General features: G+C 50.1%; 4 protein-coding genes across 4 annotated transcripts; 2 read left to right on the top strand and 2 right to left on the bottom strand.

Moving 5' to 3' along the window:
* Positions 1-3238, bottom strand: N7481_001482 (uncharacterized protein; the record flags this gene model as incomplete). The annotated part of the gene is made up of 2 exons (XM_057260701.1): positions 1-57; positions 104-3238. 2 exons carry the CDS (start codon positions 3236-3238, stop codon positions 1-3), a joined length of 3192 nt encoding a protein of 1063 aa, XP_057128533.1.
* A 4331-nt stretch (positions 3239-7569) lies between these two features.
* On the top strand, positions 7570-9309 carry N7481_001481 (Zn(II)2Cys6 transcription factor domain-containing protein; the record flags this gene model as incomplete). Its single annotated transcript, XM_057260700.1, has 1 exon — positions 7570-9309. One exon carries the CDS (start codon positions 7570-7572, stop codon positions 9307-9309), a length of 1740 nt encoding a protein of 579 aa, XP_057128532.1.
* Positions 9310-9456: 147 nt separating this feature from the next.
* On the bottom strand, positions 9457-11205 carry N7481_001480 (glycoside hydrolase family 13 protein; the record flags this gene model as incomplete). The annotated part of the gene is made up of 1 exon (XM_057260699.1): positions 9457-11205. One exon carries the CDS (start codon positions 11203-11205, stop codon positions 9457-9459), a length of 1749 nt encoding a protein of 582 aa, XP_057128531.1.
* Positions 11206-11672: 467 nt separating this feature from the next.
* N7481_001479 (uncharacterized protein) lies at positions 11673-13408 on the top strand (the record flags this gene model as incomplete). The annotated part of the gene is made up of 2 exons (XM_057260698.1): positions 11673-12302; positions 12353-13408. The coding sequence occupies 2 exons, from the start codon at positions 11673-11675 to the stop codon at positions 13406-13408; spliced, it is 1686 nt and encodes a 561-aa protein (XP_057128530.1).
* Between the last annotated feature and the right edge of the window lie 5589 nt (positions 13409-18997).

The following is an 18997-nucleotide window of genomic DNA, read 5'->3' as shown; positions in this document are numbered from 1 at the left end:
TCAATCCGGATAAATTGTTGCCTTCATGAAGGCCGCAGTTTGCCTCGCAATCAAAAACTAATAGAATATTGAGTGAAATTTTGATTTGATGAACCCTTCTAACCGCAATGTGGACCCCCTTTCGAAGCATCCGAGAATTTTGAGATAGCCCGAGTCTTTCAGCATGCTCAGAGGCACTCGAGGCATAAGAAAGATGCTCAATAATTATGCCTTTGGGCTCACCCGTCGACCCGGAGGTGAATGCGACAAAGAGAGGGTCATTAGGATCCGCGATATTACCTCGATCCAAGCCAACAGCCAGGTTCATGTTATCGTCTATCTCGTTGTCAACCAAGAAGACTTCTTTCCCACCGAGATTCTCAGCCAGGCCACGGTGCGCGGTAGAAGTAATAATGATCGACGGCTGTAGCATTCCACAAATGAATTGCAGCCGGGGCAGGGGGTGGGACACATCAAGCAGACAAAAGGAAGCACCTGCCCTCATGACAGCAAGCATTGCAACGGGTGTCAGGTAGCTTCTCGATAGACATAGTGGTACGTAGGTGCCTCGTCTGACGCCTCTCTTAATCAGTTGGAACGCTAAGCTTCCTGAAAGCTCCAGTAGCTGGCCATAGGAAATAGTCCGATCCCAGCTAGCGATGGCCTCCGCTTCTGGATGATTGATGCATTGCTGCTCGATAAGGGTATGGATGCAAACATTGGGGGATGGTGGTAGAGTCGAGTTCAGACTGTGAAGCAACGCTTCATCCTCTAAGCTGATGAGCTGTATCTCGGATGGCCTTTTCTGGGGATTATTTATAATCTGCGAGATAGCACGTCGCAACGTATTGATGACATTCTTGGCCTGCTTTTCAGAAAGACTGCGAGCCCAATACTTGAAGTCCGCCCCGATTTTTTTGTTTCGGACCGTGACCTCCACGACGATCTCATTCTCGGTCGGATCGCAACGGTCTATTTCAGTAAGTTGGATCTCGCGCTCATCATCGGAGTCTATCTGAGGTGGGAAAGTGAGCGAAGTATTGAAGAGAGGGTTACCCCCGGCGAGGCCAACAGAATGTTGAACGGTAACTAACGACATCCTTTGATGGGGAAGAGCATTGGTAAAGTCTTCCTGCAAGGCCTGAAGTATCTCCAATATAGATTTCTCTAATGGTATTTTGAAAGCACAAGGAAGTGCATTGATGAACGGTCCGACTGCATGCTCAATCCCAGCCAGAGGCAGATCCCGACCGGAAGTCATATATCCAAAGCACACAGTGCGGGATGCCGTAAAGCTGGATAGCACAAGGCCCCATGCCAGCTTGAAGATACTAGCAATTGTCATTCCGGTGGCTGAGCAGAATTCATGGTATCTGCTCTCATAGTCAAGATTAATCGATAAATTCTGCCAGCGTGAATCATCATTCATGCCGTAAGAATGCCTGTTCAGCTGTGGAAATAGGCAAGGCTCTACATCAAGCAAGTAAGATTTCCAGAATTCCAGTGTAGATGGAGTCGATTCCTGTCTCAGACGATCGATATAGTCCGAATAGAGTAGTCTAGGAGGAAGACTGCCGGAGTCCATCTCCTCCCCTTGACAATACAGTCGGATCAGGTCCCGCATCATGATTGACATAGAGGTTGCGTCAGTAATTGCATGATTGATGTCGAGCCCTAGAGAAACCCGACCTAATCCATCTTGCTTGATAGTCATCTGCGGAATTGATGACCAGATGGATTTGACTGGCTCTGGTTTTTCATTGCAGAGAGTTGGTTCGCAAGGCAAATTGTCACATTGCACAATCGACAGTTCACACACTTCTTCGGCGAGGACAGCCTGCAGTGCAAATAAATCTGGTACCGTGCTATTGATAAATATGGTGCGTAGCATTGGGTGCATTCTAATCAGCTCTTTCCAGGCGTTCTTGAGTCGATCAGTATCAATTGGCTGACCGTTATGTGCCTTTGCCACCACATTGTAGGTCGTTCGGATTAGATAAAGAGACGGACGATGGATCTGACTCATGAGAATTCCCTCTTGGACATGAGAGCATGGGTATATAGCCTCGACCCTGGTGTCCTCCGGAAGTTCCAACGCACGGAGTCTCTTTGCGATGAGCTGCTGTAGAGAATCATTTGGTTGAATTAATACATTAGATCTCGGTTCGACCGTCGAGGGTGTAGATTTCACGTTTAGTTCCTTGTTTGGCTTCGACAAAAGTTGTCTGATGGTTGGGAATTCCATGATGTCCTTAAATGTGACTGATGACAGGCCCTGCTGCCGACATAGGCGTGCAAGATGCATTGCCTTGACTGAGTCTCCTCCATGATGCAGAAAACTATCATGCACGCCGAATGTATCTGGTTGAATCTGAAGCACCTGTGTGAGTAAATTGTGCAGAGTGGCCTCCGCGGCAGTCTGCGGTCGGACATGTTCAACTCTTTGGTCGGCATATTTTTGTAGCTGGAACCAGCTAGTCTTACGAATAACCTCTCTAATACGACGCCGGTCAATCTTCCCCGTCATGGTTAGTGGTATGTTTATGAGGGGAAGATATATACTCGGTATGATAGGCTGAGGCAAAGACCCCGGCAGCTCCGCCTTCAAGCGGCTGACGTCTAGTTTAAACTGTGTGTACCAGCTGCTCGGCGCCTCAAACAAGTTCTCCTCTTTCACTCCACTGGTGACTGGTAATAGATTTCCATAATGCAAAAAGACCGCCAGGACCGATGCCGCGTCCGAGTCATTGGGTAAAACCGCCTCGGCAATCGCACGGGTGACGGAGGGACAATGCTGAGAAATTTGGTATTCCATATCTGCCAAGTCAACCTTCATTCCACGAATCTTCGTCTGGAAGTCTTTACGCCCAATATAGCGAAAGCTTCCGTCCGCGAGATATTGGACGAGGTCGCCTGTTGTATACACCCGGCGCCCGTCGCCACGAAGCCATGCAGGAGACGTGATAAATCGCCCTGCCGTCTTAGTGGAATCATTGAGATATTCTCGTGCTAGACCTGGTCCCTCGAGAAGAAGCTCAGCAACCGCCCCAACGGGCATTAGTCGGTTATGGTCGACAGGGTCGGCCAGCCACACCGTGGCCGTCGGCGAGGAGAGGCCAAAACTTCGAGTAGCACTGGAATCTGCACATTGCACAGTGACCCGGGGCGAAATAGCAACGAATCCGGTATACTCGCTGAGCCCGTATAGTTCGTACAACTCAACCCGATCCACCCATATCTGCATGTGGTGCCGGCCCATTGGTTCCCCGGCCAAAATCAGGGTCTTGAGTGATGGAGCAGATTTGGATCGTGAATTGCATTCAGCGTTGATGGGGTGGAGCTGTTATGTTTCCTCACATCAGCCCTTTGGCTTGGGTGGAAGATATCATAAAATACTAGGAGCTTGAGTTAAGTATTGTTGTGATATGAGGCTGGTGCAGATCAGGAACCAAGCCGAACCATCGGAATTAATCCCGATGTATCTATACGAAGAATCAAGTTGATTTCCAATCAACTTGGTCTTCTCGTTGTATATATAGCCTAATGTTTCCCTTTGAACAATAAGACAATTCATACCTCTGAACTACAACAGGTTATGAGCCCGGCAGCAACTCTCAGGTACCGTCTCTACTCATCTGAGAATCATCTTGATTATCTTAACTATATATCTACCCCGCTTTCACAGCCATCACCATGTCTGCTCTGGTTCACGACTCGCCCGACCGAGCCGTCACAGCCATCGAGCCTCTGACAGGAAGTGACAACTTCGCGACCTGGAAACGTCTCATGACCTCCTACCTCAAAGCGAGGCAGGTCTGGGATGTCGTATCGGGCGATCTTGAGCGTCCTAACTGCTCATTCAAGTACGCCAAACCCATTACGGCGGACATCCACCCGTTGGTGGAACCGCACCTCAACGGGGCGGTGAGGCAACGCGCGATTGAGGCGCGCCTCGAAGTGGAGGTCCAGGCATTCGAGCGCCATCGTGAATGGTCGCGCCGCGAGGCCGAAGCCTACCACACCATCTTCCGATATCTGTCCCCCCATATCAGTATCCATGTCGCGGGGCTAGAGACATCCCGCGACCTCTGGAATGAACTTGAAGAACGGTATCGGCGGATGGAGCTCGCCACGTTCTGCGAGCTGTTCGCCCAGCTGCATGAGATCACTGGCGAGCGTTGCGGCAGTGCACGTGAATTCGTCGATCGTGTACGGATGCTAGTCCATCGATTAAATGCGATCGCCCCTGGATCCATCGGCGACAAAGCGCACATTGCAATCCTACTGACGCAGATTGGACCAGAATATATCCTGATTGTGGATGCGATCCAGAATGATAAGGATCCTGTCAACCCGGCCAATATTGGCAACCGTCTAGCGAATGCTGAGCAGACGGTGCAGCGAAAGGATACCGCGACGTTCCCGCAAAGAGTTCCCGGTGGAACGAGCAATCCTTCCATCAACGTGGTGCAGAAGAACACTAAGAAATGCAACTACTGCAAGAAGCGCGGCCATGTAGTTGCGGAGTGCTGGAAGAAGCAGCGCGAACAACAGCCGCCCAGGGACCATGCCCTGAAGGCGGAACGGAGTGTTTCCGGCTCACCAAGGAACAATCTACAAAACATACCATCAAGCCAGATGGAAGATCGGCAGGGCCCGCCGACTTCCAAGAGACCGCGGATCAATATCGTGAGGGCGAGGGTGACGACCCTTTATACCCACGCACCGTCACCCCGGTGGATCCTGGACTCGGCCGCCACCAGCCACATCTGCTGGGACCGCAGCTGCTTCAGCAGTCTTCGGCCCCATCGCGAGATGTTGGACACGGCGGGTGATCCAGTGGAAGCCGAAGGGATTGGTACGGTGAAGCTCACGCTCCGGGGGAAGTTCAACCAACCCCTGGTGCTGAAAAATGTGTACTTCGCGCCACGCGTCGGGATGAACCTGATCAGTGTGCCGAAGCTGTTGCGAGACCGCTACTCGGTGGTGGCGCACCCGCAGAACGTCTTTGTGCAACGCCGAGGACGGACTGTGGGGACCGCCTACCACGCGGAGGAGGATCTACTGATCCTGCGGTGCCATGTGAGCAAGAGATCCGGAGAGCGAGTCCAACTGGCGAGGGCGCCGGCGACCCATGACCATGCAGATTCCCTGGAACCGCAGACGGTGGCCATGGACGTTGACGACCCTCGAGAGTCAAGTGACGTAGAATGTACAGCGTCAACCTCTGAACTCGGTGGTGAAGCTCGGATACTCGAAGAAGATGCGGGCAAAGGAGTGGACCAGGCCTCCGAAGCGCTGTGGCACGCTCGGATGGGACATCTGAACCGGGGTGACTTGCGGGTGGTCCTCCGGCAGACCGGCACTCCGTACCGACCGTTGACGCAGGCGCAGCTGCAGGCAACGCCGCAGTGCCCGGCGTGCATGTCGGGTAAGCAGCATCAGAAGAGGAACTCCCGTGCACGACGGCCACGTCTGCATTCAACGAGAATTTTCGAATTGATTCATTCGGACATCATGGAGATGCCGATGGCCAAAGATGGCTCCAGGTACGTGATCACCTTTACTGACGATTATTCCCGTGGCTCGTGGGCCTATGCCATGAGGTGGAAGCATGAAGCGCTCCAGAAGTTCCAACAGTTTGAGGCCTGGATGCGCCGACATTTCGGCGCCCAGATCAAAAGGTTCCTCACCGACAACGGGAGAGAATATTTGCCCATTGGAACACATCTCGAATCCCAGGGAGTTGAGTTTGACACCTCGCCGCCCTACTGCAAAGGGCAGAATGGACTGGCTGAGCGTACCAATCGCACTATCCGGGAGCGGATCAACACGCTCCTGTCCGATGCAAACCTTCCTCCTTCCTGGTGGGTCGAGCTAGTAGACACAGTAGTCTATCTGAAGCTGCGCGCTCCAGCTTCAATCCTTCAGAAAAAGACCCAGTACGAAATTATTTATGGGAAGCCGCCATCGCTGTTACATCTACGACGGATCGACTCCCGTGCATGGGTCTTAATTCCAAAAGAGCATCGAGCAAAACTCGGACCGAGATCATCCGAGTGCCGACTACTAGGTTATTGCGAACCGAATCAGTATAAGCTCTATGAGATCCATTCTGAAAGGACGGTCTTTTCCCGTGATGTCGAGTTCGATGAGAGGACCCCAGTGGCGCCACTCGTCGAGGGGGAAACAGGCAACGACCTCCCGGACAACGCTCCTCCATCGCCCGTCTTTCCGTCAATGCCAAGGTCAGCTAGCGGGCTGCCAACACCACCCACATCGCCGTTGCTCTCCTCGAACGAGCGAGAGAAAACGCCATCTGAGCGTGAAGAAAAGACACCTCCAGTAGTTAATCCAAGCCAACAGGGAACTGACATGCCACAGGATCTTGGATATTCGTTGTATGGCCGCAGAAGAAGGCCTTCGCGAAGGTTGCTGGAATCACTCGGCAAGGTGTATACGGCAGGCGCATTGAATACTGCATCTGTGAGCGACGCCGACTTCGGGGGCTCTGTCGTTACTGACGGTGCATACTCGACGTCTGGCTATGTATTCCAGCTTGCAGGGGTACCAGTTTCCTGGTCGTCCAAGAGACAGGGGAAGTGGCCACGTCTACGACACATGCCGAATACATCGGACAATACAATGCCATTCTGCATCTGCAGTGGCTCCGCACCTTTCTAGCCGGAACGCAGCTGTATCGGTCTCCGGTCACTAACATCATGGCTGACAACCAGTCCGCCATTGCGCTTTCTCGCAACCCTGAATTCCACAAACGGATGAAGCATTTCAATGTGAAATTTCACTATCAGCGAGCCGTCCTGGATGCAGGCGAGATTGGGCTTCAATATGTTCCAACTGAGGAACAGGCCGCAGATGGTCTTACCAAGCCATTGGGGCCAACGTCCTTTGCCAAGTTTTGTAGTCTCTTAGGAATTGACGCCTCAGAAACTCAAAGGCTACATGCATGACAGCATAGGCGCTCTTTCCACCTTATTTTCCCACGAAGGTTTTTTGAGTGGTTTTACCGAGGCCTGACTGCTCTGGGCAATTCCAGTATCGCTCTGCCAGCAAAGCGATCCTGAGGGGGAATGTTGTGATATGAGGCTGGCGCAGATCAGGAACCAAGCCGAACCATCGGAATTAATCCCGAGATATCTATACGAAGAACCAAGTTGATTGGAAATCAACTTGGTTCTTCTCGTTGTATATATATAGCCTAATGTTTCCCTCTGAACAAAAACACAATTCATACCTCTGAACTACAACACACTCCACCACCCCTTTGATCTGTTGCCGAGTACATCCATCTGTACCCTTGGGTTTGTGCTCAGCTTTTGTTTCCAGACAGAATATCGCACAACCTTTTCAAATATAAGTTCCAGTTTGTTACCGTCTTTTTTTTACAAGATAGTCGAGGCGGAGTTCATAAGTGTTGCCATATTGATGGGTGCGCCAAGACATTATTATCACGTGTTAGTCAACTCTCGGAGAGGTGAAAAGTCTACCATTGCTTGGGTGCGGAGTCGAACCTACTTCTATTCAAGGACAATTCAAGGACATTTGGTAGCGGAATGCATAGCCTGCATCATGTCATTTGATACTAGCAGGGAACCAGCCCCAGACGATATTGAGATGCTAACCAGACCACGCCCTCGTGTTCGAAGTGGCTGTCTGACTTGTCGCAGAAGAAAGGTCAAGTGTGACGAGCAGCGGCCTCACTGTCACAACTGCACCCGACTAAGGCGGACCTGCATCTATGTGATCTCAAATTCGCCCGGCCGAGGCGCAGATTACCGAGGCGGCCCCGATGATTTGATAAGGAAAGAGACAACTAATATCGCTGCGGAAGGTACTGTGATGCCAAGTACACCATCTGGCGGCTTGTCGCTGCAATCACCATCATCTCTAGCTCTTGTAGGGACTGAAACATGGACAACGCCTTTGCACCTGCTTGGATTCGGCACAGACGGAGATTTCTCAGTCCAAGATCAGTCGGGGGCTTTCGGGTTACTCGGAAGCTCAGCCAGTCCCACGCTGCCATGGTCGCACATGTCACTGTTCGACGAAGCTTCACTACGCCCAGCGCCATCTTTAACCCCTGTTATGAACGATACCACGCCGTTTTCGTACTTCCTAGAGCAGGTAGACCCACCGTTCATTGCCAACTTTGATGATATGAACTGGAAAACAATGAAACGATACATGATAGAACTCGGCTGCCATAATGCCACCCTTTCGCGGGCAATATCTGCTGTCGAGTCGCTCTATGAGACGAAGATGAACTGCAAAGATCCTACGAGTTCAATGGCATCTTATTATGTCGCAAAAAGTGGCTATGCCAGCATGCTAGAGCGGGATAGTGATGGGCCCGAGATTGTCTTGGTCGTGACCTTCCTGCTATGCTGTTTCGAAATTGTGGCGCAACACGAGACCGTGCCAATTACTCTAAAGCCCGAAGGCCCTCTAGTGGACAAGCTGGAAGCCTGGGCGGACAACACAACATATGTGTGGTCTCCAGTGCTTCGCCGTCTTCAAGCCTGGTTCCAAATTCTCCACACAAGGACGATGCATCTTGGTGGACCTGGACTTTTGTCTCCGAAGGTGGGCAGGCTTTTGAAATGTGAGTGCCGAGGTCCGACGCCTGGCCTTGGTCAACTTGGAAACCAAGCTCTCTGCCCTGAACAAGCAATTCTAGGCGATCTCACCAACAAATTGTTTGAGTTCTACTTGGAGATATCGATGGTCAGTACTCAGATTGCGAGTCTGAATCGCCATCATCGCTCGCGAGGGTTTCAAGCAGACGAGAGGGAAGTTCAAAATGTGGCAGAGGAGCTTCAAGAAATTCTTCTTCACTTGTGGCAAAGGCGGCCGTCATTGCTACGGGTAGACAGGGACCAGTTGCAAGAGAAAATATGGCCGGGATTGAGAAGTTCGATTGGTCGACTCGTTGACCTGTGCAGTGTGGCATTTTCCGCCGAGGTCATATATCTGGGCCGTGCCTACGGAAAAAGCCGTACCGCATCGGCGGAGTCTTTGGAAGCCATGAGACAAATACACCACATAGTGGACTCCCACTCTGATGAACATTCTGCAGTGGATCCCGGTTTCATATGGCCGTTATTCATTTATGCTGTCGAGCATCCAGATCCCGAGCGAAGTGGGTGGGCGGTCAGGACTTTGCGCAAGGTCAAAAATCCAGTCTGGCACAGTGAGCTCGTGTCAGACCTTGCCCAGGGCATAAGTGAGGAGCAGTTTAAGCAGGCCGAGAGGGTGGATACTAGATACTTCTGTCTCAAGCACTTCAGCACCCCGCCACCATTTATCTAGACTATATACACATATGTGGCATTATAAGACCAACCAAAGAAAAGGATGGTTCGGGAGGAGAGACGAAAAGGAGAATTCATGATGTACTCTATTTTTAATGACATTGGCTCATAAGTGCACCTTCGGTTGTAGCCGCTTGAATTCTTGTCAGAGGACGTCTGAGACATAAACTCTTCCTTCAAAGGCGGCCAGGCTAGAGTGGCCAACCACTTGTGAAAGAGTACTTAGTGCGAGGTTAGATGGCTTCAACCTGGGATAAGACGATGGAAGCGACCACAGTTGTGGCTGGTCGCTCAGGTTCGCGACCGTGAGTAAGACTTTGCCATCGGTGTCTTCCTTGATGAAGGTCAGCACATCTTCATTTTGATCAATCGGCCGGAATCGCCCATAAATTGCGAGACCCTTGTACTGCTTCCTGAATCGAATCACGGTCTTCCAGAACTCGAGGACACTTCCTTTGTTGCCTATCTGACTGGTAACATTGATTTCACGATAAGTGTCCAGCACGCGCATCCATGGAGTGACGGAAGCAGCGCAAAAACCTGCGTTGGCGGAGTCGTCCCATTGCATTGGCACTCTGGCATGGTCTCGGGCAACCTTTTGAAGTGCATTTAACGCTTGTTCCAAAGCCGCAGGGTCACCACCAGTCTGCCGCCGAATTTTGTTGTAATGGTTGACCGAGCGAATACATTTGTACTCTTCAACAGGGTAGGAAGACGGTGCGTTAACCATACCAATTTCCTGACCTTGGTATAGAAAGAGGGTGCCCGTCATCGTTCCAAGCACCAAGGCCAACATCTTGGCTGCTTGGATGCGATAGGCCGGGTCATCTGATAGAAAACGAGAAACAGATCGGCCTTGGTCATGGTTCTCAAGAAAAACCGTCGTCCAGGCATCCGTGTCCCGAATCACATTTTGCCACTTGGTCAGCTCCCGCTTGAAGTCTTTCTTGGTAAAATCCTGCTGTCTGAAGCGATCACCTGGGGTTTGACCAAGATATACTGTATCAAAGTTGAAAACCATGTCGACTTGCTTTGCTTGAGCCGAGATAAATCGCATCACGTCGGATTCATCCGGAGTATTGGGAAGCTCTCCTACAGTGAAGACGTCGTACTCATCGAGTACCGCTCGCATTTCCGAAATATATTCGTGAATGCGGGGCCCGTTTGTGAAATTGTGGAAGGCCAGCTGGGTCTCATCGGCAGGGTCGGTAACGGGAGCATCCACAAAGTCCATACGCTTGGAATAGCGATTCACAGTGTCAACGCGAAAGCCATCGATGCCCTTATCGAGCCAGAATCTGATTGTTGTGTCGTAGAGGGCGCGTCGACAGTCCGGATTCTCCCAATTGAGATCGGGCTGCTCGGGCGCATAGATATGGAAGTAATACTGTTGGGTCTTTTCGTCCCAGGTCCAGGTCGGGCCTCCGAAATTGCTTCGCCAGTTGGTTGGAGCATGGCGCTTTCCTGCCGCATCATATCGGGCAGGGCGCCAGATGTACCAATCTCGCTTGGGGGAGTCGACTGATGACCGCGACTCCTCAAACCAGGGGTGGAGATCCGACGAGTGATTGATAACGAGGTCGAAGATGATTTTCATTCCCAGGGCATGAGTTCGCTCTATGAGGGTATCAACGTCTTTCATTGACCCGTAAGGTTCGTGAATCTTCTGGTAATCGGCGACATCGTACCCCATATCGACTTGCGGACTCTTGTAGTGAGGACTGACCCAGATGATGTCCACTCCTAGGTCCCGAAGGTAACCCAGCTTGGAGATGATGCCAGGGATATCACCGATTCCGTCATTGTTGGAATCTTTGAAGCTGGAAACATAGATTTCATACACAACACTTTCTTTCCACCACTTGGGCTCGTGATATCGCACCTGGTGCGGCATAGTCGTAAAGTTTGGTGTTTTCTTTATTGATTGGGTGGGTTTGAACTGTAAGTATCTCGCAATCCAACGTTACTACTCACGTTCATTTAAATGCCTAAGAGGTCCTTGGGATTTAGTGGCTACTGGGAACTAGCGAGCGATCGCCGATGGGATATTTTAGATTTTTCTAACCCGTCGCCGATCGGCTCGCTATCTTTCAAGTTGGTAAAAAATTTAAGTTGCGTGCATTGGCCTTGGCGGTAGTGTAGTCATCTAACCTGGTTCATCTGATTGGTTGTTTTAGCCGTCAGATAGAACTCACAACCCTCGGTGTTTTTTCTCCGCATCCGATTTGCCTGGGAACTCTGCCTTTCCCCGGATTTTTGCGCCAGGCCACCGGGGGACCTAGATCTGCGTCGTACATAAATACCACAGGTGGAGTCATCGTTCAGAGGCCAAAGAATTGAGAAAAATTGAACTGAAATAGATTGTTTCCGAAAATGGCGACGACTCATATTAACAATACGGCTACGTTCCCGAAACACCGAGACACCCTTTTGGATGAAGCTCGTTGTGCCACCCACAGCGAACATGAGCTCACCTTTCTGCGGGCTCTCCGGCTATATCCCAAGGCAGTCGCATGGTCCATGTTTCTGTCTCTAGCCATCATTATGGAAGGCTACGACATGAAGCTCGTGGGTGCCCTCTTTGCTCAACCTGCTTTCCAGAGAAAATACGGCCAGCAGTTGCCGGATGGCACGTATGGAATCAGCGCTGCTTGGCAAGCTGGCCTATCCAATGGTGCTTCGGTTGGGTCGCTCATGGGCCTTCTCATCAACGGTTATCTGTCGGAACGATTTGGATTTCGCAAGACGATGCTGGTCTCGTTGGCTTTCATTACTGCTACAATATTCATCCCCTTCTTTGCTCCAAGTATCGAGGTATTGCAAGTTGGCCAGGTTTTAATGGGCATTCCTTGGGGCATCTTTCAGACCTTGACTACTTCATACGCGGCCGAAGTGACTCCGACCCATCTTCGTGCTTATCTCACCACCTACGTGAACCTCTGCTGGGTAAAGCTCCCCCCTCCAATTTTCTCTCTGTCGGTTGGTGAAGGAGTAAGATGAAAAGCATGAAATGATAAAGCTAACCATCTGAATATTAACAGGGTTTTGGGCAGCTACTCTCCGCCGGTGTTCTGCGAGGAGTACTCACACGATCTGACCAATGGTCTTATCGCATCCCCTTTGCCCTGCAATGGGTATGGCCAATTCCCTTGATGATCGGAATAGTCTTCGCTCCTGAATCGCCATGGTGGCTTGTTCGCAAGAATCGCTTGGAGGAAGCCAAAGCGGCTCTCCTCCGATTAACATCGCCCGGCCGTATTGAGTTTGACGCCGACCAAGCCATTACACTAATGGTAGTGACGACAGAGAACGAGCGGGAATCTGGGACAGGCACTCGCTATATCGATTGCTTCCGCGGCGTGGATCTACGCCGCACCTCGATTTCCTGTTGCTGCTGGGGTATTCAAATCTTATCCGGCACGGGTCTACGCATCTACTCCACCTACTTCTACCAGCAAGCAGGACTCCCGACGGAGCAGGCCTTCACCATGTCTATCGTACAGTATGCCCTCGGCATCGTCGGCGTGTTTGTAGCCTGGATTTCGCTACCACGGTTTGGCCGACGAACCATTTACCTCTGGGGCTTAGCCATTTTGGCAGTGGTCTTGCTGGTGATTGGCGGTCTAGGTGTCGCCGAGTCTCGATCCCCGCTCCGAGCGGACAGCAGCGGTAGCAGCCGGCTTGCCTGGTCCATCGGATCTATGCTGATTGTATACACGTTCTTCTACGACGTCACGGTCGGCCCAGTCTGCTACTCACTTGTGGCGGAGATCCCTTCCGTCCGTCTCCGCAGCAAGTCGATCGTGCTTGCACGTATGACATATAATATCCTTAATATTATCAGCAACATCATCACGCCCTACATGCTGAACCCGTCGGCATGGAATTGGGGTGCGAAAGCAGGCTTTTTCTATGGTGGCACTTGTGTTTTATCTTTGGTCTATACCTATTTCTGTATTCCTGAACCCAGTGGTCGGACCTATGCAGAGCTAAGCATCCTGTTCCAGCGAAACGTCTCAGCTCGGAGTTTCGCCAAGACACATGTCGATCTAGCCGAGACGAGACCGTTGGAGATGGATTCTCCTAAGAACGACTGAGTTATCGGCAAACGGCGTCGGTTATTATCTTGCTGATGGGCCTCAAATTTATTCAAGAATATGAACTAGATAGATGTCGCTGGGTTGTATGAGATACACATTGTTTACGATTAGCTGGCAAATCTTAGTATCAAATACCAATAAATTAAAAGCCGAAAGGGCACATTTAGAGTATCAAATAATCATTCAAGATATGATGTGTGTTATCCACCCATTTTACCATATATGCTTTTGTCTGAAATGCATAAGCTACAGGATCGAAGGGGCTAAATCGAAGCGACCGCGGCCAGCTTCTTATGAGCGTTCCAGACCTCCTCCAGGAAATTACTATGTCACTCGAGTCATACGCAATGTCCACGGGGTAAAGGAGGTTCATCGTGGCAAGCCTATACATTGTCAAAGCGGCCGAGTGATTAGGGACACAGAAATCTGCTATGGTCGTCCTTTCGAGAGCCGTCCACCCATATTTGATTTAGTGCCTTCAATTGGTAAAAATTAGAAGGATTCAAACATAAGACATATCCTCGGTTGGGCGTTGCAAGGCTTTTAAGGTCTAAACTCATAGAAACCCAAGCAAAAATACCAGGAGTTTATAGATTACAGTAACAACGTAAAAAGCCTGAGGTTAGGCTCGTGATAACACGCTTGAGGCAGATCCCGTGCCATAGCTCTAGAGCGTTCCCTAGCATACATTACACCCTTTTAATCAATCTGGGTATGTAGTAAAGGAAACATAGCAAGTTCTTGGCCCTACGTCGATATTAGATGAGCATTTACATAAAGTCCATACGACTCCTTCAAATCCCCCTTTCCATCATTTCAGGGCCACAGCGCGCGATGCACTCGTCTCCCAGTACAGTGCAATCTAGCATGAATTCGCTAGGAAGGAACTCGAATTAGCTAAGCTTGTACGAATTTAGACTCCACAAATCAATTCGTGAGAAACTAGAGGTAAATCTAATCTCGGATACTACAAGAACTTCGAGTTTGCCAAAAAAAAATAGGATGACTACGTTTTTTTACGCCAGCGCATCGAAGGTACATCGGCAATATAAAGCCTAGCGGAAAGACATCCTAATATTGAATTCAGAGTCACTTTGACTCGCCATAAGTGCCTACAATCTCATCCTATGCCAGCACACAGATTACTGAGAAGCTTTTCGTTCATTCCCTTTGCGAATTATTCTTTTTCTCAACCCTCCCCCTCCCGATTTTGGTTAACACTTAGGGTTCCTTGCCGGGGGTTTTTTAACGAAAGCTAAAGGGGAGTCACCCTTCGACTAGGGGACTGACATCTATATAGGAAGAAATATAAAGATATAAGTTTAAATCGTAGCCCCTTTCTTACTATCATATTAATCCTTCTACCTTCGTGCGGTAGAAGTTTTAGTCCTAAGATTAAAGGGGTGCTTAAAATCCGTTTAAACAGATTGAGCAACTACGATATAATAGTAAAGTTAGAAAAACGTATATAAAATCTAGGATCGGCTCTTATTAGTATTCCACACGACGGCAAGCGGGGGGGCCAGAAACGGCTCCCATTGCACCGTCGTCCTGCCGCCCACGACCGCCTGCCCGTCTGCGCCATCCCCTTGCCACTTCGGGTTTGGTGCCCTCGTCCGCGCCCCAGTTCGGGTTTAGTGCCCCCTCTGGCCGCTTTTACCGCCCCCCCAACCGGCACCTCCATCTATAAAACACCGCTCGTCCTCCTCGCAGCTTTGTCGACGCACTTTCTGTTCTTTTTCCTACCCGAAGCCCTTTTCCTTGAGTACCCACAACCTCCAATGGACTGGCTGGCCACTTGATGCATCGGCCCTTTTCATTTCCGTCGCAGATGCTGCTCGATCCACCGCTCAGCCCGTCCTGCCCGGCGTTGCCTGAAACGCCAACTGATTGCTTACAAGTTGATGCGTCGAGATCATGAAGCCTTCGGCAATACCACGCGATACCACGCGATACGTGGCTAGCATTACCGCAAACGGTTGAATACTATGAAGCTATCGAGCGCATATCCTGTTCGCGATCCTTTCGCTAAGCGCCTCGCTCATTGCGCTGGCAGTATTCCGCGCGGCCGGAGAACAATGTCTCGGAAGTCCTTGACACGCCCATCCCGATTTGCCACGGTCCGTTAGAGGTTGCATTGTACAGTTGTAGGTGCCCCCTACTCCGCTTGTTTGAGAGCGCCTCGGGACAAGATCGTCGTCATAGTCGGTTTCGCCTGACCTCTGTTACCTAGCCGACGAGATATCGGACGACGATGTCGTGATACGGGCCAATGGCAACATTGACGCATTCTTGCCTGGTCTCAATCGGTGCAATGTACTGACTGCATCACGAGGCCGACGATGGTCCGATGGCCCCTGATCATGCGCATACCTGAGCGATTGGAGGCCAAGCTGACGACAACTGTGGAACCGGGCTACAGTGGGCCGTCAATGAGGTGTACAGAAACCTTTGCCGGTGGCCTTCGGTCCCTTGATGTGCAACCGGTGTGGCTCCGCGCCTTGTTTCTGGGGCACGACATGGTTTATAGCTTACAGTGAGAGTCCAGCAAGACTAGAGGGTCCGGCAAGACTAAAGGAAGCCAGAACTCTCCAATCAAATGCCGCAAACTTCTTGACTGAAATGGACCAATGGGTATAGTCCCACTGGTCCGGTTTTGTGCACGATACTTGCTGGCCCTTTCGACCGGGAGTATCAATCTGCATGGCATGACCTGACCAAATACGAGAAGAGGTATTAAGTGTCATGCTGGATATTTTTTCCTACAGCCCCGCTCTTTTTTCGACGACTGGAGAGTCCGTTACCCCAAGGTGGAGAAAGGAGTAACAGCTGGCCAATGACATGATGACATCGTAACAGGAATATAATTGGCTTTTAGTTACTCCTTTCTCCACCCTAAAGCAACAAAGTCCTTATTGGATTGTGTCAGCGCATCGAGTGGTATTTTACCACTAGCAAGCGATTGATTACCCAGGAACCCACATTTCTTTGTGTTTTGTATGGTAAATTGGTTCAACTAGCAACCTCGGTGTAATAACCACCGAGTATACGCACATACGGGGGTATTTCAACCTGCCCTCGATCGCACGCTTATTTCGATTCAATCAGTCAATCATTTTTATCCTGAATTGGTTCCGCTTGATCTCATTCGTCCTGAATGCATACTAGTCCATACGCTTTTAGCAAGTGCTGATACATGATTTCAGGTGACCGAGGGTGGTACAGACTTGCCGTCAATGTAGTCTGGCATCAGCATATGCAAACCAGAGACGAGGTAGCGGGCTCAGCTCGATTACACGTGCAGAGGGCCCGGGATCACTCCGTACCGCGGGGAATGGATGTGAGCCATATCTGCCAATGCATAGCTGTTTCGTATTTGCTGTCCGTGCGCCAGGTAAATCTTCAACCGTGTCAGGACAAAGTACCACTGAAGGACAGATTCATGGTATTTGGTCCAGGGTAAACTAGTAACTGACCTGAAAGAGACTGCTCTCATGGCGAGAGATCTGGGGTAGATCCAGTGCTGCAGCCTGGCTTGTCGCTTGCTCGGCTACAACCAGGCTTGACAGCGCTGGCCCTCAGACTGTGACCAAAAGCTTGATTCGTTACTGATTGATGCTATTCCCGGAGAAATCGTGGACTTTCTCGATACTCGTCGATGCTAGGCTTCTCTTCGTTGTCGTCGGATGCCGCGATAGCTCAGTCGGTCTAGCATCGGACCGGATCATGCCTGTCGGAATACGGAAGTTTCTAATGAAGTGCCAGTTAAGCTTTGGCCGGATAGGATGAAGCTGGGAGAGGTGAAAACATTTTGGAACTCTACCATATGGCTAATCAAAGGTCACTGAGCCTTCCTAGATTTGTTTTGTCAACACGAGCGAACTGGACGTTTCAAGTATGATTCTTGAAACAGCGAAGCAGAAACACATTGGGAGTCAGTGGCCCGGCCTGTCGTGCATCCTTGGTTTTGAGGACGATGGGGAAGTGCGGCTCGGTCGTGGCGAGTACCATATTGGCATATGTCCTATGACTAGAAAGAAGCATCATCAATCTTTTACGATGGACAAGGAGCACGACAAGATAAAACCTCAAGTAAATAACATCAGCACTGAGATCAAAAATGCAGCCCGGCTATGGGAATAGACAGAGGCAACGCACCAGGGTGACTTAAAAGATATTGAGCGGCTCGTGATAGAAAGTTTGCCTTCCTATACAGGGAGTGTCGGCACAGGATAATTACTCTCCAAATTGCCGCGAGGATAAAAATTACGTTGTCAGCTATTGCTGTCCACTGCTCTGGCAAGGTCAAAGCGGCTGCATAAGGGATGGCTTTGATCTATATTAATCATCAGTAGGTAGCCTATGAGGGCACTTCATAACTCACTGTGCCCGCAGCTTCGATCATTTTTGAGGTCATCCAAAGTGCGTCTAATGGTTTCCCAGAGAAGTGGCGGAGGTGGGACTGATATTAAGCATCTTCCATGTCAGCATGATTCCGAATGACTGGACAGCTACACTCACTTGCCGTTCACAGACTTTCACATCGAGCGTAGACAAGCTGGGTGTGACACAACAGGTCAGTCTAATCACAATTACATGACAATCCGGGGCATTCCATACCAAAGAGTAGCCGGAAGAGACGAAAAGCGTTCAATATTCTTTGACCCAGAGTGAAAAAGGAATGCTTGAGAACGACTGTTCTGCTGGCGAGGGATCGGGTATTTATAGCATTACAGCCAGTCATTCTGCTTGCATCGATGCAATGATTATTGTGAATTGTGAGGGCACAAACACAGACCACCCTCTAACTCTAACTGGTTCAACAATTCATTGATTTAACGCAGCGCTCGGAGGCATTGCATTTTTCCCTGGTGATCCAGTATATGAAAAAACCCTTCTCATTATTGGCCTCGTTTAAACAGTCGTGGGGCTGCCGCAGAAAGGCATCGATGATGCGTTTCAACATTCACCACCACGGGCCCGTACGTTATTGCGACGGGTGGGGCGGCAACTGATCATGCCATTTCATTTCACTCACCGATGATGAGCGCGTTCTTTTACTCAAAGAAAGTCCCATCCAAATTATAGAAGCATCAAGCCATGTTGCATCCTTGGCTACCTACTAGCCCAACCGCAGAATTGTTCATGTTCATTCAGTGTTGGTGCCTACCTCATAATATCAAAGTAAGTTTATCACACCTACACAATATCAAAAGGAAACAAGCTATGATGCAGCGTGGTACTGATCCGCACAGTCCCATCTCACAACAGATCCCCTTGTTCTCCCGCCTGCTCTTGCCAACCTTCCTTTCTTACGCTTTCAGAAACTTTGAAAAATTGACAGACAGCTTCAGCACAGTAGCTGTGGAATTGCTGCTTTGGTCGGCCGTGACATTGTAGTCATCTGAATTTACATCCATCCCTCCGTGTCAAGCCTTCAACAGAGAATGGAAGTAAGCGGGCTCATATTGTAGGATAGAAGCTCTCCACGGCTTGTCTTTGGCTTGGGACCCGAAATATACAATTATCATTTGGTAAATGCAAATTTCACTCACACGAGAGAGCTATAACCAAGCTTTACAGCCA

The sequence above is a fragment of the Penicillium waksmanii genome, assembly GCF_028829765.1.
Source record: "Penicillium waksmanii strain IBT 27052 chromosome Unknown utg000001l:1.0-4852451.0:1.0-4856178.0, whole genome shotgun sequence".
Lineage (NCBI taxonomy): Eukaryota > Fungi > Ascomycota > Eurotiomycetes > Eurotiales > Aspergillaceae > Penicillium > Penicillium waksmanii.
This window is presented reverse-complemented; position numbering and strand designations above follow the sequence as displayed.